The following is a 22528-nucleotide window of genomic DNA, read 5'->3' as shown; positions in this document are numbered from 1 at the left end:
AACCAAACTAAATACTTACAGAATTCAGCACCTGACTCTTAGTGTCAGCACAGAGGTCTGAGCAAGGAAAACCAATGAGATGGGATTGCTGTCCTTAGTACAGTCTATATGAATATCCTATCATTGAATCTTCTGAAGACTAGAATTAATCTTTATGCTCCCCCTAGTGCCCAAATGTTGAAGAGCAAAACCAGCTGTTTACCACTGCACCACACCCAAATACCTCACCGTAAAAACTGCTATTGAAAACTAGTATTTGCAGATTCTACTGTAAAAAGAGAATGGCTGAATACAATCCATATAATCAGGTGCACTGGATGCCAACCAAGGACAAATAAATATAAATATTTTGGAAAATAAGAAGCAGTCTGTGACTAAGCTCACACGCATAATGAATGTGACTGAATTTCACACTTGAAAACCTGGCAGCTGTCATGCAAGAACCTACTCATTAAAAATATGTGTGAAGAAAGACATCAAATACCAAAAAACAGCCTTCCAACTTTGGTACAATTCCCCTGACTTTACCAAAACAGAGTCTGCATTTAACTCAATCTGGTAATGATAAAATTAGGTCCCAGTATCTCTTCCTTCTTTTGCTTTCAACACAGCTCACAAAACATGATAGCATAAGTCCCACTATTTTACATAAAAATATAGGCAGTGGAAATAGTGCAGTCCTGAACTGAAAAGACAGACAAATTAATTTCCAAAAACAATTAGTAGGCCTAGACTTCTTCCATTCCGTAAAGAACCTATTGACAACATCTACAAAACCTATTCCTGATATATGCCACTGCATGCTACAACTTACCTTTTTTATTTCAACTGTTCTTAGTCCCTGTATTTCAGAAGCTGCTGTCAAAAGAATTAAAATAAATTTAAAAAAAAGTTAAACTAGCATTCCTAAAAAACTTTTCCAATAAAGTTATCCGAATCACTATGATGATTCTAACTTTCTGCTTGTTTGTTACACATATTTTAATCTGATTTTGATAGTGGCTGTCATTACATTAATTGGATTGAAATACTTCTAGAATAGATGAAAGAAGCATCAGTTCTCTCTATTTAAATAGCTTTTTGGAATAAGACTCCTAAGCATGCTCAAATAGAATAGAAAAAACATTATTATTTTCCAGAAATACTTTTATCAGAAGTAACTTTGTTCTAAATTTAAGCATGAGACAGCTATTCCACATGTATCTAGATTTCTGTGAATGAGACAGTGCATCATACAATGTATTTAGATTAAATATAAAATTATGGCTCAACTTAGATTGTCAGTATCTAAACCGCTGACATAAGAAGTTGCTAGCTCCTTTTATAAAGAGCTACTACAAGATATGTATGATGTACCGAGCAGTAACCACTTCTGCAGCATTTTACTGACTAACGAATCACTTTGAGGCCTGCATCATGTAGTTATAACATTTTAACAGAAAGATTTCAGCTACCAGTTCACATGTATAAAACACTGAACGCACTAAAAAACTCTCCAACTTACTGGTATTCTTCTTTAGGCCACTTTCAAAGACCTCAGGTGCACTGGGCCCAGAAACTGGGAAACTGAACGATGAGAGACTGCCACTTCCTTCACTGACCTACACACAGTGTTAAAGTGGGATTAGAGAGGAGCTTCACTGACCCAGCTACTAAAAGTAAAACTGTAACTTGTAAAATACACTTCAGTGTCTTTTCTGCAGCATTTTATTTTTTCTGTGCCCAGTTAAAACTGAGTCAGAGAACTCCACATACTTTTTGGTCACACTAGAAAGCTCCTTTTTGAAACATCATTAGACCAATGGAAACTGTATGTCTACAACCCCATGCAAAGCTTTGAAGTGCTTCTTCTGACGGCCCAACAAGGCCCTGGTATTTGCACCTTCTATCACCTTACAGAGAACTTCTAAGGCAAGTTAGCCACAAGTACCACAGTAAGGACAGAATACAAAAGACAGATCTCAGTACATCCTCATGTGGGCTCTCAAATGTTCACCTACTGCATCAGCTACAACTAAGATGAGGCTCTCCACTCAGCCTCACCTGCACAATTTCCAGAAAGACTTTCACTATATGTTCTGGGGTGATGTTATGAAGCCGCTTTATTCCTTAACTGTCCGCTCAATGCCCAAGGATGCTGTGCCTTTAAGATGGACCCAGGGGGCGGGGCCGGAGCCACGGGGGCCCAGGGGGCGGTGGAACGGTTCAGCCCAAGGGCTCGGCGCGGCTTGGGAGGGAGTGCACCGGGAGCGCTATGCTGCTTTTTGGTTTCCTTTGTGTTCCAAATAGCTGGGAAAAGGTTCTGTTGGGTTTTTCTTGTTCTTTTTTCCCTTTCCTTCCCCTTGCCTGACTGCCTCCCTTCCCTCCGTTCCGGTCTGGGGAGCCTGTGGGGGTGGCCCCGCAGGGTGGCCTCGGCTGGTCTGAGCCCACATGTCTGCTCCCTCTCCAGGAATTTGTTGTATTTTGAGGGGTTTTTTTATCCTGTTCTACCATTTTGTTTGTGTGTTAATAAACAGTTTGGTTTCTTTTTCCCACTTTCACTCCTTATGACCCACTTGTCTTACTGGTGGAGGAAAAGGGGAGGCCCTTTCCTCCTGAACTTTTGTCTCAAAAACCAAGACATAAATTTGGCGCCCAACTTAAGGGGCACGTGAAAGTGGAAAAAAAACCAAACAAACAAACAACCCACCAACATTTTGCTTTGAATCACTTTGTATTGAACTATAGCAGTAAGACCATGCAGTTTGATTTAATAATTTTTCTGTGGAACTTAACCATAAGTACGTGTCCACAGCTATGGGCAGGCAGCTCCCTGGCTTACACCTTTTATAAGAAGCAGGACTGCCATTTTAATATGCCTGGTGCTAGCGATTTCTTGAAGTTTGATGGAAGTAATGGAAACCATCAAGAATGTGTATGTCATGTTGTTTTTCCATTCTGGCCTTGGTAGTTTCTTTTTGGAATGTATTAGCAATTACACTCAGTTTGTTAGGGGAAAAGCAGAGGATGATAATTCCCAGCCCTTCATCTCCTTCTTCCCTTTCATATCTGGCACGTCACCTTTTGAAAGTGTCCAGTTTCCCCTGGATGTTAAAGATACCACTTTCTTATGTTATCTAGCAGGGTTCCTCTATGTGGTCTCCAGCTTAAAATAAGTAAAATATGTAGTCTAAAATAAGGGTGGAGATTTCCAGAGGGGTTGCCCAGACACCAGCCCCAGTTGTAGAAAATCCGAAGTGTTGTGGGGTATGGGAGGACATAGGCCAGACCCTGAAGCAGTTTTCTGACCCAATAGCCTAGAACTTCCCCCCTCAATGAATTCAGAATCCAGCTGAGGTGGGGAAGTATCTGAAGGAAAATTGCAATACCAATGCTGATGAAAAGGAAAAGCTCATTGCCATGTGCTGGGTCCTGGCTAACGCTTACCGCACGCTGTTAGATACTGTAGGGCAGAAGATACAGCCAGAGGGGCAGGAGAATAAGCCAGCATACACCCCAATCACTCCAGGTGCAGCTAAAGCAGATGGGGAGCCTAAACCAATAACAATTGCCCCTGTCCAGAGAAAGAAACACAAAGCCAAATCTGTTTGCCCAGTGGATGATGATGGGCAGTCAGGACCTTCACAGCCAGCAGAGGAATTGGAACCTGAGATCATTACTGAGTCCCTGTCCATAGAGAGCCTTCCTACCCTGAGGAAGGATTACACCTGATGGCCTGATAAAACTGTATTAAGTTGGATGGTCTGAATCTGGGATGCTGCAGGCGATGGTACAGTTCTGGATGGCACTGAAGCGAGGCATTTGGGGTCCCTGTCATGTGATTTAAGTATTGACCAAGGGATGACAAGTGACCCTGAAGCTCTCAGTCTCTGGACACGGCTCTTAAGAAGTGTGAAGGAAAGATACCTGTGCCGGGAAGGTCTCCAGCTGCAGCAAAACCCCTGGAAGGCCATGGAACAAGGGATTCAATGCCTGAGAGAACTGGCAGTGATAGAGATCATATTCTCAGATGACCAAGCAATTAGGAGCCCTGACATGGTAAAATGCACACCAGTGATGTGGCTGAAACTTGCACAACACGCACCACCAGAATATGTCCCTGCTTTGGCAATGATGACGTGGAATGATGGGGATGAGACAGTGAGTCCTATGGTGAGGAGGCTCCAGGCATATGCAGACACTGTGCACGGCCCAACACAAGCAAGAATTGCAGCTGTGGAAAAGAGTCTGGAAGATAGGATGGACAAGACTCATCAGAAACTCAGGAAGGAGCTGAAAGAGGACCTTCTCCAAATTGCATCAGTACAGACCAGAGGCCCTGTTACCAGAAGCAGATGTCCCACAGCTAGGGAGAGAGGGTGCACCTCAAGAGTTGAACTGTGGCTCTTCCTGTGTGACAGTGGGGAAGACATGAGGAGGTGGGATGGAAAATCAACTTTGGTCCTGGCAGCGTGGGTGATGAATTGAAGGATGGTAATGCTGAGAGAGGGAGTTCCACCAGAGGGGAAGTAGCTCAAGTTTCGAATGATAACCAGGACTAGAGGGGCCCTGCCTCTAACCAGGGAGAGGCCAGGGAAAATCCCATCTTTTGGACGGTGTGGGTCCGATGGCCTGGCACATCAGAACCACAGAAATATGAAGCTTTGGTTGACACAGGCGGGCAGTGCACCTTGATTCCATCGAGACACGTGGGGGCAGAACTGGTTTCTATTTCTGGAGTGACAGGGGGATCGCAGCAGTTTGCACTTCCTGAAGCCGACATGAGCCTAATTGGAAAGCAGTGGAAGAAACATCCTATTGTGACTGGCCCACGGGCCCCGTGTATTCTGGGCATAGATTCTCCCCGGAGTGGGTATTTCAAAGACCCGAAGGGACTCAGGTGGGCCTTTGGAACAGCTGCTGTCCTGGGTTGCAGTGTATTCTATTACCATCCTCATGAGCTGTTGAAATCAGGTGGGGCAGTGTTTCCTTGCCTCCTCCCCCCAGACTATCTTTCTATTAATGGCCCATCATTGTCCTGCAGCATGACTCAGAGATAACTCCCTCTGAACCATCTTCTGTTAATGAGCCTAATCAACACTTGGCCTCATGACTCATCATCCCATTGTGAGATGCTCCACCCAGAGGGAGGAACCAAGCATTCCATCTTGGATATATTCTGAGATTCTGAACACCAGAGACAACCTTTCCACTGGATTTCCAGAGGACAGGAGCTACACAGCCACCACTGGACCTTCTGAGGAAGAGCAGACCCTTTTCTACAGGATCACTGCTTCAGAGGACTGCAGCCACCATTCTACCAGACTGCTACCACCACCCTGACTAATAGGATGTCAGGTTTTATCTTGACTCTGTCAGTTTGAACCAGTGTTTTCTTTTAGTTTTTTTTCCTTTTCTTTAATTTCCCCATTAAATTGTTATTCTGACTTTGTGCCTCCCACTGGTTTGTTTTCAAACTAGTACACTGCTGTGGAGGCAGAGGGCATTAGGCAGTTGAACACCTTGCCTGGGCTGACCGAGAATCCTTCTGCAGTTGGGCTTCTGAAGGGAAAAGAGCAGCGAGTGCCAATTGCCACCTTGACAGTGCACCGCTGGCAGTATCGGACAAATCGAGATGCTGTGATTCCCATCCACAAGATGATCCGCGAGCTGGAGAGCCAAGGGGTGATCAGCAAGACCCGCTCACCCTTCAACAGCCCCATCTGGCCTGTGCGCAAGTCTGACGGGGAATGGAGATTGACTGTGGACTATCGTGCCCTGAATGAAGTGACTCCACCGCTGAGCGCTGCCGTGCCGGACATGTTGGAGCTCCAGTACGAGCTGGAGTCCAAAGCAGCGAAGTGGTACACCACTATTGACATTGCCAATGCATTTTTCTCCATTCCTCTGGCAGCAGAGTGCAGGCCTCAGTTTGCCTTCACCTGGAGGGGCGTGCAGTACACCTGGAACCGACTGTCCCAGGGGTGGAAGCACAGAAGCACAGTCCCACCATCTGCCATGGACTGATCCAGACAGCACTAGAAAAGGGTGAGGCTCCAGAACATCTGCAGTACATTGATGACATCATTGTGTGGGGGAACACCACAGCAGAAGTGTTTGAGAAAGGCAAGAAAATCATCCAGATTCTCCTGGAAGCCAGTTTTGCCATCAAGAAGAGCAAAGTCAAGGGACCTGCTAAAGAGATCCAGTTCCTGGGAGTGAAATGGCAAGATGGACAGCAATAGATTCCCACTGAGGTCATCAATAAGATCACTGCGATGTCTCCACCAACCAACAAAAAGGAAACAGAAGCTTTCCTAGGTGCCATAGGTTTTTGGAGGATGCATATTCCTGAGTACAGCCAGACTGTGAGCCCTCTCTATCTGGTTACCCACAAAAAGAACAATTTCCATTGGGGCCCCTGAACAGCAGCAAGCCTTTGCCCACATCAAGCAGGAGATCGCCCATGCAGTAGCCCTTGGCCCAGTCAGGACAGGACCAGAAGTGAAGAACGTGCTCTATTCTGCAGCCGGGAGCCATGGTCTGTCCTGGAGCCTCTGGCAGAAGGTGCCTGGTGAGACTCGAGGTCGACCACTGGGATTCTGGAGCCGAAGCTACAGAGGGTCTGAAGCCAACTACACCCCAACAGAGAAGGAAATCTTGGCAGCCTATGAAGGAATCCAAGCCGCCTCAGATGTAATGGCACTGAAGGACAACTCCTCCTGGCACCCCGACTACCGATGCTGGGGTGGATGTCTAAAGGAAAGGTTCCCTCTACCCACCATGGCACCGATGCCACATGGAGCAAGTGGATTGCCCTCGTAACACAACGTCCCTGTATTGGAAACCCAAATTGCCCTGGGATCTTAGAAATAATCACAAATTGGCCTGAAGGTGAAAGCTTTGGTCTCACTGATGAAGAGGAACCAGAGCAAGTGACGCATACTGAAGAAGCTCCACCATACAACCAACTGCCATCAGAAGACACACGCTATGCTCTTTTCACTGATGGTTCTTGTCGCATCATAGGGATGAAACAGAAGTGGAAAGCAGCTGTATGAAGTCCTACACAATGGGTTGCAGAAGCTACTGAAGGAGAAGGTGGATTGAGCCAACTTGCCAAACTTAAAGCCGTTCAGCTGGCACTGGACATTGCTTGAAAGAGAGAAGTGGCCAAAGCTCTACCTCTACACCGATTCATGGATGGTAGCCAATGCTCCGTAGGGATGGCTGGAAAAGTGGGAAAAGGCTAATTGGCAGCACAGGGGAAAACCAATCTGGGCTGCTGAAGAGTGGAAAGACATCGCTGCCCGAGTAAGAAAGATAGTTAATAGAAAGTCCACCATGTAGATGCCCATGTCCCCAAGAGTAGGGCTAATGAAGAACACCGAAACAATAAGCAGGTAGATCAGACTGGAAAGATAGAAGTGTCACAGGTAGACTTCGATTGGAAACATAAAGGAGAGTTGTTCCTAGCTCAATGGGCCCATGATGCCTCAGGCCATCAGGGCAGAGATGCCACCTACAAGTGGGCACAAGACTGAGGGGTGGATCTAACCATGGACAGTATCTCCCAGGTTATCCATGATTGTGAGACATGCACTGTGATCAAGCAGGCCAAGCGGGTGAAGCCCCTGTGGTATGGTGGGCAATGGTCCAAATACAGGTATGGGGAGGCCTGGCAGATTGATTACATCACACTGCCTCAAACCCGCCAAGGCAAGCGCTATGTGCTCACAATGGTAGAAGCCACCACTGGATGGCTGGAGACCTACCCTGTGCCTCATGTTACAGCCCATAAAACCATCTTGGGCCTTGAAAAGCAGATCTTCTGGAGGCATGGTACCCCTGAGAGAATTGAATCTGAAGTGGGACTCATTTCAAGAATGGCCTTATAAACACCTGAGCTAGGGAACATGGCATTGAGTGGGTGTACCACATCCCTTACCATGCACCAGTGGCAGGCAAAGTGGAACAGTGCAATGGCCTGCTCAAAACCACTGAAGGCACTGGGTGGGGGAACTTTTAAAAACTGGGAGATGCATTTAGCTAAGGCCACATGGTTGGTGAACACCCAAGGCTCCACCAACTGAGCAGGGCCTGCCCAATCTGAACCCCTGCATACAGTAGATGGAGACAAAGTCCCAGCAGTGCATGTCAGGGGACTCCTGGGAAAATTTGTTTGGATTACTCCGTAAAGACAAACACATCCATGGGGTTGTCTTTGCTCAGGGGCCAGGTTGCACATGGTGCATAATGCAGAAGGATGGAGAAACACGTTGTGTACCACAGGGAGATTTGATGTTGTACGAGAACTGCTTGTAATGTTTGAATGTCTATGTATGTTTGTCGAAGGCTGCTGCCACTGTTTGTATATAGTTATGTATATATGTATAAACGTGTGTGTTTAAAGTTGAAATGTATTAATTTGGGCATTGAGCAGACGGTATGGAATAAGGGGTGGAATGTCCTGGGGTGATGTTATGAAGCCGCTTTATTCCTTAACTGTCTGCTCAATGCCCAAGGATGCTGTGCCTTTAAGATGGACCCAGGGGGCGGGGCCGGAGCCACGGGGCCCAGGGGGCGGTGGAACGGTTCAGCCCAAGGGCTCGGGGGGCTCGGCGCGGCTTGGGAGGGAGTACGCCAGGAGCGCTGTGCTGCTTTTTGGTTTCCTTTGTGTTCCAGCTAGCTGGGAAAAGGTTCTGTTGGGTTTTTCTTGTTCTTTTTTCCCTTTCCTTCCCCTTGCCTGACTGCCTCCCTTCCCTCCTCACTGGTCTGGGGAGCCTGTGGGGGCAACCCTGGCTGATCCGAGCCCACATGTCTGCTCCCTCTGCAGGAATTTGTTGTATTTTGAAGTTTTTTTAATCCTGTTCTACTCTGTTTTGTTTGTGTGTTAATAAACAGTTTGGGGTTTTTTTCCCACTTCCACTTCTTGTGAACCACTTGTCTTATTGGTGGAGGAAAAGGGGAGGCCCTTTCCTCCTGAAGTTTTGTCTCCAAAACTGAGACACTATACTTGCAGGGCAAGTAAAGGAAAAACATGGTTCCCAGTGAGACTAGTTCACTGACTGTGACACTCTTCAAAACATTCAACATTTTGAGCTTCACCTTAGAATAAGGCCAACCAGAGTCTGCATGTTTCCATGTTGTTTAGCAATACTAATTTTGAAGAAAGCCTAACATTTTAGTCTTATCTAGTCTTAACCTGCTCACTGGAAACTGTTTAATTGTGTCTCAAACTATTTATATTTAATACTTGATAATTTTCATCCCCAGTTCACAGCCAGACAAAGTTCTTACGGTAATTTGTGAGTTCTAAGAACTGCAGCTCCTACTGGAAACAATCACAGTGTGAGCTGCTATGCCATGGAAGGTGCTTTCAAATGCAGAAACTGATGCAGTACTTTCAAATGTAGAAACTGATGGGAGGTTGTAACAATCCACCATCAAACCAACAATAAAATAAATAAGAGAAGTGTGATGGAAACGGCACAGGTTTCCTGCTTCTGGCGGCCAAGATTACAATAAGAACATGCAAGGAATGGAGAAATTCCCTAAGCTTACTGAAGCAGTACTCCACTGCATGCCAACTACTCTGAAAGTAACTAAAGGTTTAAAGTTGACTCTAACTTCTTCTGGTATTGGTGAGAATTGGAGTTCTTTGTGCTTCCGGGCTGGAGCCTGCAGCAAAGTCATTTCTGGATTGCAGTTTTGGCTGGATCCTGTCTATAACAGATACAATATGCTAAGCTGAACATATAAACTGGCTACTGAAAAGCTGCAAAATTTCTTAATCTTGGATCAGGTATGTGAAAAATAATTGTAATCATAAAACCTATCTTTCTATTTGCTTTCATTATTTAACATTATTTCTCCTAAACTAACCAATTTTATAGTTACATACCTGGCTGCCCTGGGATGTTCTCCTCTCAGAGTGAAATGGCCCAGCTTTTATTCTTCCAACCTCTAGTCTTACTGTACCTAAGGAACACTAAACAAACAGTCACTTGTAACACTTCTCTTCTGTCTACAAGACTAAAACCTACAATATTTAAGTGACTTTCTAGAAAGTGGAAGAAGAAAAAAAAAAATGGACAGAGATAAGAATTATGGACTAGCAACCCTGCAATGAGCACTCTGCTGACAGAGTCCATGGCAGGATCAGAGACACACAAAGTACACCATGATACTGAATACTGAACAGGATACATTTTTTATACTGTATCAATTAGTATTATAATGCAGATATGAAAATCACACAAGAATACTAATTCTATTCCACTGCACTTAATAAGGAGTAGCTTCTGAATTACAATGTCAACATACAATTTTCACAATAAAAACTAAAATAAAAACTAAAAACACCTCGAAGTCTTAATCATTAGTTCTCTTGATATGACTGAGAACATGGTAATTGAACTGGAAGTTACTCATCTCTCTCAAACTTTTGAAATTATCTGTTACTCTGCATAGACACCAACATAACTAAAGAAATTTTGGGCAGAAAATTTCCTAAACATCTATAGTTTAAGTGAAGTTTCTGCATTTGACTCCCAGAAATAAGCTGGGTGATGTGGACTGATTTCACATGGGAAAGTTCTTTCACTACCCTTTAAGATTTTAACTATGCTATTGAGTCTACATAAAATGCATGTCTCAGGAGGACATTCACCCTGCAATTAAATATTTAAAAATCAAGACATTATTTTGAAAAAACAGAGATGTTATTATCACAAAAAAGACCAAGAAAATTCGACTTTCAACGTAATACAAGTAGTGTCAAAAGAAAACATCAATCTGCAATGTATTAATACAGAAATATCAGTTTTGTTGCTATTTTGGTTTTTTTTCCTTTTACTGGGAATTTGTCAGTGTAAACTTCTGCATTCAAAGAACTTACTAATATATGAGGTTGCCTTTATTTATCGTGTTTTAACTTTATTATCTTAAGAGAGATTCATGCATTTGTCAGAAAAATTCACAGTAACAGGCAAATATATCAAAACCAACCAGACATATCCATTCAAACAAGGTTTCAATGCCTCATATTCTGTTGCTATTCTCTGAGGAGTGACACTAAAAAAGATTTATTGCTTCATCGCTTTTTATTTCGTAAGTAATGTTGACTTCTCTAAGTCCTGGAAAAGACTTGATCAAAGCTCAGGCAAAACCATTCTTTGCTTGCATGAATTTAGTTGTATTAAACCATATGGACAACTCTTATTCCAAATGGAATATTGAGGAAATATGTATCTAAAATTACCACATCCTCACAAATATGCAAACCCACAAATGAGATTTTAAAACTATAATGTGTGAAAGTAGGAGGTAATACTTTCCAACAGAACTTGTGAATAAAATCAATTCCCATTTAGTTTTATTACACCTTTCTCTCTCCCTAAATGCTTCCATTTGAAAGGTCCATTAAGTCTAGTGAGGGGAAAAGCTAATAATCTTGTCACGTACTTTGAGGGATACTTCAAAAGAAACCCTGCAAGAACAGGCAAAATGCTCAGACCGATGACACATTCTATTTGTCTCATTTTACTTAAAATACACTGGAATTTTCCAAAGATTATAGAATTATTTTCTAGCAAATTACATTTTAGGCAGTCCAAGACAATTTACTCGTAGATCCTACTCTCATGAATGAGAACTGAATGGATACCTGAACGGGAAGTGGTGACTGCCTACATGTGAGTGACCATGCTTTATTCCACTTATACTATGTAAACAAAATAATTATTAACAATAATCTAAGGTATTTTAAAAGCCCAGTTCTCAAGGCTATGAAAATTAATTACAAGTACTACTGAGCAATGATTAAGTACTTAAAACTTTAATACAAGAATGGTAAATGGGAACTAAGCATCTTCAGTAAGATACTCCAAAATGCTTCTCAAAATGAAAGGAACTTTCCACATGAAACGGCATTTTTATTCAGAGGAGACATAAAGGTACAGCATATGAAGAAGAAATGCTGTGTTCTTAAATAAAACTAAAAAACTGTCATGTAAGAATGGAAAAGTATTATAACCAAAGAAGAGTATACTAACAAGTTCATTGTCACAACACAGATCCTGTTCTGGCATTCTCATTAATGGGCACATGCTGAATACAGAAGTCCTCCTATCTCCAGCTTTCTGACCACTGCTCTCCCCCAGGACTCCTCCTACCCAATAAATCCAAAAGATCTGGAAAAATATACCTTTGAATGTGAGTGTTAAGGAGCATAACCATGTGCCTATGTATCCAAGAGACAGCTATAATTAGCATCTGATAATTTTTTTTCCAGTGAAACAGTTCTCCATTTAAAATGCTGACTCAGTGGAATCCTTATCATGCAGCGTGTCTCAAAACTCTGGACTGAAAAACAGACAAGCTGGCTGACCAGCTGAACTTCCTGCCAGACTACAGGAAATATTGTATATCTGACTTCATTCTGATTTGGAAATACGGGAAAGACATCAGAAACAAAAAATTTATCAAGAATAGATTGGCTCCAAGAGCTGCAGGTAGTTACTTCAGTAAACTCTGAGAAAGCAGTTTTTTATACCAAATGCTTGGTCCCTGAAAAATGCATTGTAATACTTAATGGATGTAAGGTGGCACACAACATATATAATAAAACAAAAATTAACCTCTCCTAGTAGACCAGGTTACTCAGAGCCCCATCCAACCCGGCCTTGAACAGTTCCAGGGATGGGGCATCCACACCTTTTCTGGGCAACCTATTCCAGTGCCTCACCATTCTCACACTAAAGAATTTGTGCCTAACAACTGATCTAAACTTACTCTTTTAGTTTAAATCATTCCCTCTTGTCCTATCACTACAGGCCCTTGTAAACAAACTATGAAAGTAGTCACTTTTGGCACAACTACTCTGCTGAATTCTCCATCATTTAAAGTCAGTTCTGCATAACTTTCTGAAAATGTGAAACAGTTAACCAGTTATCAGTTTGCTCGACAAAATACAGTGTTAAGTTTTTGGTAGTTTTAGGTAATGGTACTCTGTAAAGGTCTTCTATAAACCCTGTAAATGTATGGCTTTCTGCACCATCATTACTCCTAGTTTTATCAGGTAAAGTATCAAAATATGAATGCTCTAGATTTCAGGAAGCTTAGATTTGGATCCACAACTCATCTCACTGACATCCCATTAACAGTCTGATCTCAGTCTGAATAAAGTTAAAAACTTGCAAAAAATCTGCATCTCAATCTTTCACTCTTACCCATCTTCTCTTTTCCCAATACCTTTAGCAAAGCTGCAACTGCCTCCTGGTTAGCATTTCGGACATCTTCTCCATTCACTGTCAATATCTGGTCTCCTTGCATCAATCTCCCATCTGTATCTGCTATTCCTCCTTTGACAATGTCTGACACAAACACACCTGTGTCATTTCTGCAAATACACACATGAATTTTATATTACAGTTTGACAGTTGTATTATTGGTTTCCTATTGGGAACACAATAAACATTGTCTCATTTTTCTGTTAAGTAACACTGACTTAGTTCCTCTAAGAAAGGCTGGTTAGCTTAGGCACAAAAATAAGATGTATGGCCTTCAAGTCCACAGGATCTGAGCACCAGACCACAAAAGAAACATGATAAGGAAGTTTCAGACACTGAATCTCCATGTACATTACATACCTCTTCCCAACAATACTCAGCCCAAGGCCTTTACCAGGCTTCTTCTGGAGCTCTATACTCAGCACATCATACATGTCTTCCTCCTTGTACTGAGCTTCATCCCTGTACACAGTCAGACGAACTTTTTGGGGAGTCTGTCGGAGGACATTAATGGCTTCATCATGTGTGGCATTCCTGAGGTCAATTCCATTCACCTGCAATGAAAGCGTACAATGGTAAATTCTGCAGCACCTTACAGCAGACAAATACAACAGGCCTAACCAGCAATGAAAACAAAAGCAACCAAAGAAATCACCATACCTCTAGTATCTGATCGCCAGCCCACAGTCTTCCATCTTTAGATGCTGCTCCTTCTTCATATACTTCATGGATAATGATCGCTCCCTGTCAACAACAAAAACAACAAAATTGCGCGTTGAAAGAACAGGTGCCATTTTGAACCAAAAGTAACTGAAAATTGCTACTATAATCCATAAATGACAAGTCAGGTGGAAAGAAAGTCAGATGCATGCAGAACAAAATAACAAAATATTTAAGAAGCTCATTTTTACTTTTAATTTTAGAAAGGGCTTTTTTCTTGTTTTTTTTCTTTTGCATCTCTCAATAAATGCTATAGAAACAAATGACAAAAAATGTCTTCTATCAGACTTTAATTTCATTACTGTTATTTCACTTGAGTGACACACATATTTTTCCAACCAACCAGCAAAGTGTCTGCTCCTCCAACAATGCTCAGACCAAGACCAGTCCGCCCCTTGGAGATATCAATGGTTGTTTCACATCCAGGAATGATGGGACAAGTAGCTGGGTCGGAGGTTAACATGGCTGGAGTTGAAGACCTGCTTGTGTCTAAAACAACAATGAAACATCCTGGTTACAGTAACAGGGTTTGGTATTAGAAAAGTAACTTTAAAACAACATTTTTCAGAGTTCACTGACAGCTGTACAGCAATAGCTGAACAGCTGATCCACAGAGAACAATGCTGCCAATTCTCCCTCCTCCTCAGACAAGTACTATCCTGTAGTTTTATTTGCAGGTGTCCTGTTTTTATACCATCAAGTACCTGGATTACAGTCTGGACAGCCAAAGAAGATGTTGTACATAACATATTCTATTTAGGATAGAATTTAATTTAAACATCTATATGATGTGTGCATTACTTGAGTTATTATTAACTTAGAAGCGTGTTGCTTAACCAATAGGCATCATCCATCAGAAACATCGTAACTCTCCACTCTGAAGGAGAAGAGTCAAATGTGGCTGCTCATAAATGGCAAGACAGTCTCAACCATCCCCTTTTTCTACAAAAAATGACATTACTTTTCTCCCTCATTTAAAGGAATGCCTTTCACTTAGTTCTAGACAACCATGACAAAGGCACCTGCTGCATGTTTGAGATGGAGGAGAAAATCCTTTCATCCTCCTGCCTCTACAACAGCAGGGCAAGAGGTAGGTCCTTAGTATGGTGGAACGATGCTTTATCTATATGAATATGTAATCTGGAATATTAGAAAGTGCAGAAGACAGTGGAGCGCATGCAGAAAGGGAAAACTTACAAGCTGGGTCTTTGTTTTTATGTTACAACCCCAGTGAAGACAGACACACAAGAAAAACATTACTTTTGACTGCTTCTGGTTCTGGTGAGCTGGAAGGAGGAACAGCTGCTGGTTGTTGTATATTCCTCTTCTCTGCTGGGACAGTGCTGGAAGGGGCTGGTGCTGTAGTCAGGTTATCTGTCTCTGCTGGGCTGATTGTAAGCCTCACCACAGATTTGGATGTCTTCAGGAGACTAATAAACTGAATGATAAAGATAAAAGCCTATGAAAAGCGTAACTGGATTGTTCAGTTGCAAACCAAAAATAAGCAGAGTAACAGTTCCACAAACTGGAGCTACTAGTCACAGTCCTGCAGGTTTTCTCGTAAGGAACAGAGAAAAATATTGATTTTTTCTAAGCAACATTTTTCCATGAAACTTTGCCAAACTATACCAGGTGAGAATGCTGCAGTCTTTCAGTGGCTTCTCCAGACAAAATACTATATTTATAGCAATTATTAGGGAAAAAAAAAAGTGTTGCCTTTTAATGCTGGGTGGAGCCAAATTCTGATCTCACAGAAGTCAATGCCAAAATATCTACTGAACTAAAGAAATGTGCAACTGTCAGTCTGGAAGAAAAACCTGAAAATATTACCTGAATTATGGAAGGGAGAGAAAGACACTAGGGTACAACGCAAAATCTAGTTCAAAGAGATACTGAAAACCCTTCAAAATCAATTGCCATCTTGCAGAAAAGACACCAAATCCTCTTTACACTTCACATTTAGGTAGTGCTATTTTCAGAAATTACTTACTCAGTCTTTGTTCTTACAAAGCTTACCTACCCCTACCTCCTTACAGGCAACTTCACTATCTCTTACTTATTTACTGCCTCAGAGATAGCAGTACATCAGAGAGCAAGATTGATGCTCTCCTAATTGCCCTTTAACATACAGAAAGTAATCTACTCATGCCTAAAGAATCACTTTTCTTAGTAGCAAGGCAGGTGCTAGAAAAAAGGCCTCCTTGATTTACTACAGAACCCAAATTGAGTTTGCAGAGCTAGAAGCTAGAAATAAATCTTGTTATTTAGGAATGGAGACATTTTTCTCCAAAGGGTTGAAATACTATGCTTGGAATATAATGAGGCTGTTGCTACAGACAGTTCCCATGGATAAGCACAGTTTATGACTTGATTTACCACGGATACAACTCACTCATGTAAATTTACACATATTAGTTTTACTGGTTCTAATACTTTTAAAGTGGACTAGCTATGCAGAGTCATTATAAAGCAATAGTTCATGGCTTTTTATTGCACTAAGTGTCTCTCAGGCATTAGGTCTGAACCACAGGGAAAATAAAACCACATTCAAAGCAGAGATAGGAGGATTCATGTACTGCATTAATATAAAATAATAGTTGAGCTGTAAATTTAGGATTTCGCTTATTTTTCAGTAGTTTCCTTATCCAGACAGTGCCTGCAGATCTTTGGTTTTTTAGCCAGCTTTGAAAAATGAAGTAAGAGTATAGCCATGAGAACCTCACTAGTTTAAGACACAATCACCTCCTATATTAAGCAGTGTGCTTTCTGCAACATTCCTGACACTTCAGAAGCACCTTTTCTACAGGATATCCCACAACAATTTCATCATCCACTGCCAGAATCACATCTCCGACTTTGATACGTCCATCCTGGAAAAACATAAAATAAAAAATATGAACTACGGATGCTACTCCAAAAAACATTCTTCATTCCCTAATCAGATTTTAAACATTCTCACACCTTCGCAGCCGCACCATGATCTGTTAAGCTTTTAATAACTACTCCATTAGTTGTGTCTTCTTCACTAATGGCAATTCCAAAGCCTCCTTGATCCTGGGGCAAACAGAAAAATGCAAATGGTTAAGTACTGTGATATCAAAATGTTAGAATACATTCACTAAAGCCTAGTGAAGCCTGCTGACTTACCAAGTTTGGGGTTTCACAATGCACCAATATTTTTGTTTTAAATGACTTCTGGAATAGATTCTGCCAACCTATAAACAGTATACTGACTACCAAGATAAATCTGAAACACTTCTAAATTCAAACCCACCCCTTTGAAACTTACAAGGTAAATTGTAATTCAGTTGTTACTTAAAACAATTAGGGCATTGATTTTACCTGAGGAACCATCAGTAAATGGTTATCAAAAGTTCTGCAAATAGAACAAGAGAATACTTCTTCCAGAGACACAAAGCAATTGGCAAATCAAAAACAGTCCTGTCCATTCCCAAACAGGAACAGAAGATCTCTAGAAATCTCTTCACTGACTTCTTGTAACTAAGAGACTGTTTGCCATAAGAGGGACTGCATTACAAAATTGAATGGCTACTGAATAAAAATGTGACTGTTATAGATGCAGTACATACCTTAGGAAGTTCCACATACTGAATGTTTTTACATGAACTCAAGTCAGAAAATGCACTTGGGTTTGCAACACTGAAATCAATCTAAGAGAAAAAGAAAAAGCGACTATATAAAACATTTTGCATCAAAACAAAGTAGTGCAAAAACATTTAAAGTCAATCTGCTCATTTCATTTCCTAGTTTCACTTAAACTTCTAAAACCCTATTGATGGGAATGTTAGGCTTACTTCATAGTATAGAAGAATATAAAACGAAACAGAATCAATCACAGCTGTACTAAATTTAGCAACGTTACTAAAATCTCACTTGTTTTTCTATTGGGTTTCTTTCTCTTTTACTGTATTTCCGAAGCAGATAGGGTCCTCCTCTATCCAGAACAACGTATTTTGGTCAAGTAAGAAAAACAAATATTTACCTCTTGGTGTTGAAGTGTGCCTGAAGTACACTGTGAAGCCTCTACTGACTTTGCAGGGCAAACAGCCATCTGATTTACTGCATCTTTGTTTCTGCAATATAGTCAGTTAAAGAATGTAGTAATAAGGTAATAGTACCACCCCATATTTCTTAAGACAAGTTTAAATCTGGTTCTTAGTTTATGGCACTCACAAAACAAATATCAAAACAGAAAACTCCAAGATGTATTTAACAATTAGTAAGATTGTATCAAAAGCACATCTATGTTACCAAAATTAAAAATAACAAACACTGTGTGAAACTTGAGCACATTAAAAACTAAACCTTTTCAGCCAAACTTTTTACCAGAACTTACCTGATAAAGATTACTTTTACTTTAGATGGTGCGCATTTGATTATTGAGGAAGCATTCTGATGAGTCCTTCCATAAAGGACCTGGCCATTTATCTAGATAAGGAAAGGTAGCAATTATTTACCAAAATATTTTAATTCCTTAAACTAATTTTTAAGCCTAAAAAGTCCATATCACTGGCTAAACAGCAACTGTATAAGAGAGTTATGTTACGTCCTGCTTTCACTCCCTTCTTCCAGTAAAAGTATTCACTACAGTTTGACTTCAGACTAACACTGTCACAGGGCTAAAAATGTCATTCTCTGAGTTATATTGGGTTAACTTGGCACATCACCTATTTTCAGTTGCCATTGATCACTTCATGACTGATGAGGTGATTAAGCAGGGCCATGGGAAATTCTAACCGTAACAAATAAATGAATTGCTTATATCCTGCAACGAGATTGCTATTATTTATTGAATCTCAGGCACTTTGCACCCCTGAGCCAGGCACTTTGTACACAGAAGTCTGAACACTAGCACATTTAGCAGAGTTTTAAACTAGATTTTATGAGAAAGAGGGAAGGGGATGTATTTCTGTGTGTCAGAGAGGAACGAGGAAACACCAAGCAGCAGAGAAACAACTCTAAATTGTCCCAAATGAACTAAGGAGGGTTCTTCTCAAAAGGTGAAGAGGTTGATAATCCAGCTTAAGTGCCTCTACACTAATATGGGCAGCATGGGTAACAAGCAAGAGAAACTGGAAATCAGTTGGTGGGATGAATCACACCACTGGGACACTTCAATCAAGGGCTACAACCTTCTCAGAAAAGAAAGGCTGGAAGGAGGGGCAGACATGTGCTGTGTGTGATAGATTGTGAAGAGCTGCCTCAGAAACGGCCAAGAAAATAGCTCAAGAGCCTGTGTGTAAAAATGAAGGACAGCAAGAGCAAGGGACACCTTGTGTCTAGGGTCTGCCACATCTACCTGATCACAGCGAGCCTGCTGATTTCTTGCTTCAGATACAGAACTCATCGCGCCCACAAGCTCTCATCCTGATGGGGGATTTCAACCATCTTCATGTCTGCTGGGAAAGTGGTACAGCTGACTGCAAGCAATCCAGGAGACTCCTAAAGTGCATGAGGATAACTTCCTGGTCCAGGTATTGGACAAACGAAACAGAGAAGCAGAGTTACTGGACCTGATGCTCACCAGTGCGGATGAGCTCATTAGAGAGATTAAGACGGGAGTCAGCCTTGGCTGTAGAGACCACGCCCTGGTTAAATAACTGATCTCAAGGAACACAGACTTGAAAAAGAGCGTAGCTGGAACTGACCCTGATCTTTAGAATAATGAACCTCCAGACATTTAAAGAATTAGTGGATGAGATTCCCTCAGAAACTGTCCTTAGGGACAGAGGACCTCACCAGAGCTGGCAGCTTTTTGAGGATACTCAATCTCCACGTGTAAGAAATCAAGCAAGGCAAGCTGGAAACCAGCATGGCTAAACAAGGATCTGCTCCTCAAACTGAGGAGTAAGAAAGAAATGCACAGCTAGTGGAACTAGGGACAGATGATCCGGGAAGAGTACAGGGATATGATTGGGATGTGTGTAGAGATGGGTTTAGGAAAGCTAAGGCACAGATGCAACGGGCTTTGGCAAGGGATGCAAAGAGTTATCAGAAGGGATTCTATAAGGGGTCAGAAAAGAAAGGCCAAGGAGAGTGTACCGCCCTGACAAACAAGAAGGGCCAGCTGGTGGCAATGGACATGAAGAAGGGTGTGGAACTCAAAAGTTCTTCACTTCAGTCTTCAATTACAGTCTGGCTTCCCACAACTCTCAAGCTACTGAACCTCTAGGTGGGGGTTGGGGGAAGCAAATTCTCTCCCACTGTAAACAAAAAGTAAGTTTGGGACCACTTGATGAAACTGAATAGGCACAAGTCAATGGGGCTTGATGATCTGGAATCCAGGTTCCTGAAGGAACTGGCTGATGTAGTTGCCAAGGCACTCTCCATCCTACTTAAGAAATCATGGAAGTCAGGTAAGGTCCCCAGTGAGTAGAAAACATAAAACATCACTCTCACTTCTTAAAAGTGTAGAAAGGAAGATCTAGGCAACCACAGACCAATGAGCCCCTTCTCTGTGCCTGGGAACACCATGGAGCAGATCCTCATGGAAGCAATGTTAAGGCACATAAAAGACAAGGAGGTCATCTGAGATGGCCAGCACAGCTTCACAAAGGATAAAACACGCCTGCCCAATCTGGCATCCTTCTTTGACAGAGCAACTGCAATGGCTGGCAAGGGAAGACCAACCAATGACATCAACCTAAGCCTCTGTAAGACCTTTGACAAAGTTCCACAGCATATCCTTACCTTCAAATTAGAGATAGACAGATTTGAAGGGTGAACTATTGGGTGGATAAGGAACTGGCTGGATGGAGGCAGGCATAGTGTTGTGGTCAATGGCTCTGTGTCCAGGTAGAGGCTGGTGACAAGTCTGTCCTGGGACCAGGGCTCTTTAATATCTTTATCAATGAAACAGATGAAGGGATCAAGTGCACCCTCAGCAGATTTGCAGATGACACGAAGATGACTGGTGTAGTTGACACAACATAAGGATGGGATGCTATCTGGAGGGACCCGGACACACTTGTCAAGTGGGTCTGTGGGAATCTCATGAGATGCAACAAGTCCAATTACAAGGTCCTGCACCTGGGTTGGGGCAATCCAAGACAAGAGTACAGACTGGGAATAGAAGTCATTGAGAGCAGCCCTGCAGAGAAGGACTTTGGGATTCTTCTGAATGAAAATCTGGACATGAGCCAACACTGTAGGCTTACAGCCCAGAAGGTGAATGACATCTTGGGCTGCATCCAAAGAGGTGTGACCAGAAGATCAAGGGAGAGGATTCTCCTCATCTACTCTAACCACATGAGACTCTACCTCTAGTCATGGAGTTCTCAGCACAAGAAAGATGTGGATCTGTCAGAGCAGCTCTACAGGAGGGCCATGAATATGACCAAAGAGCTAGAGCACCTCTCCTGAGAAGACAGGCTGAGAGAGTTGTGGCTTTTTAGCCTGGAGAAGAGAAAGCTCTGGGGAGACATCATTTCAGCCTTCCAGAACCTAAATGGGGCTTACAAAAAAAGAGGAAGAGTAACTTTTTACGTGGACAATAGGGATATGACAAGAGGCAATGGTTTTAAATGGAAAGTTTTAGATTAGATGTCAGGAAAAAACTCTTTATCCAGAGGATAGTGAGGCACTGGAACAGGTTGCCCAGAAAAGCTGTGAATGCTCCCTCTGGAAGTGTTCAAGGTCAGATTGAATGGGACCTGAGCAACTTGATCTAGTGGTTGGCAACTCAGGCCATTGAGGGAGACTTGGAAGTAGATGATCCTTAAGGTCCCTTCCAACCCAAGCCATTCTACGGTTCCACACTTACTATCTGAAGATGTGACCTGGCAATCTTTTTTCCATTTGGCAGAGCAGACTCACTACAACACCCTGAAGCACCTATGATTCAGATAGGAGAGGAGCTATCAGTGTGAATTTACAGACTAAGGCCATTACTTGCTTGCATTTTATTAGTTGCATTTTTTCTCGAAAATGGAAAACCACAGTGCTGAAGTTCTGTGGGGAAAGTAATACATTGCACACAGGTAGCACTAATAGAAGCACAGACACAGCAGTGAGCAACAGATGCAAGACACTGTACAGAGGGCTGAGCGTAACAGCAACCACCTCCTATGCAGGGTGTGTCCACCAGGCATGTCACAGGGGTCTTGAGCCCTGTCATTTACACTGGAGTCGACAATCCAAATGCAGCACTCCCTGCAGTGTTGTCCACAGGCTTGTGAAAAATACATGGTCAGGCTGCCAAGTGGGGTGATGGGACATGGCCCCCAACAGCTGCTGGACAGCTGCTTGGGAATATAGGGAGCAAGCTCAGATGTCTCCTCTCAGAAGAGGTTGAGGCAATTTCTTAGCATTAGTCTGCAAGTTTACAGTGTGGACAGTAAACAAGAAATCACAGGATGTCAGATTCAGACAGATGCGTTTCAATGTGTTCTCAGAATATTCTAGCTCTTCAACATCAGGATTTTAAAAACAGATGTTTCAAGAGAACTGTCTCACAACACTGGAGTCTGCAACAAAGTTCTCTCCTTGAGGCTTGGTCCACAGTGTCACAAATCCTT

The 22528-nt window shown here is 42.2% G+C and overlaps 1 protein-coding gene across 21 annotated transcripts in view; it reads right to left on the bottom strand.

The window, feature by feature from the left end:
- MPDZ (multiple PDZ domain crumbs cell polarity complex component) overlaps positions 1-22528 on the bottom strand; it is a 101959-nt gene that overhangs the window by 5670 nt on the left and 73761 nt on the right. For 19 of the 21 annotated variants that reach the window (XM_042013205.1, XM_042013204.1, XM_042013211.1 and 16 more), the window contains 13 exons: positions 18349-18440; positions 17995-18085; positions 17582-17662; positions 16953-17045; positions 16787-16861; positions 15252-15429; positions 14335-14480; positions 13932-14015; positions 13632-13825; positions 13234-13381; positions 9884-9970; positions 1505-1601; positions 815-858 (listed from right to left, as the gene is read on the bottom strand). In XM_042013205.1, the coding sequence (XP_041869139.1) occupies positions 815-858; positions 1505-1601; positions 9884-9970; positions 13234-13381; positions 13632-13825; positions 13932-14015; positions 14335-14480; positions 15252-15429; positions 16787-16861; positions 16953-17045; positions 17582-17662; positions 17995-18085; positions 18349-18440 (1410 nt within the window). Of the gene's footprint in view, positions 1-814; positions 859-1504; positions 1602-9883; positions 9971-13211; positions 13382-13631; positions 13826-13931; positions 14016-14334; positions 14481-15251; positions 15430-16786; positions 16862-16952; positions 17046-17581; positions 17663-17994; positions 18086-18348; positions 18441-22528 lie in introns of all 21 variants that reach the window. The other 2 variants (XR_006013638.1, XM_042013207.1) reach the window with 2 other exon arrangements.

Source organism: Corvus kubaryi, unplaced genomic scaffold (assembly GCF_017639235.1).
Source record: "Corvus kubaryi isolate FWS band 111438036 unplaced genomic scaffold, C.kubaryi_AGA036_p1.0 split1-37296, whole genome shotgun sequence".
Taxonomy (NCBI): domain Eukaryota; kingdom Metazoa; phylum Chordata; class Aves; order Passeriformes; family Corvidae; genus Corvus; species Corvus kubaryi.
This window is presented reverse-complemented; position numbering and strand designations above follow the sequence as displayed.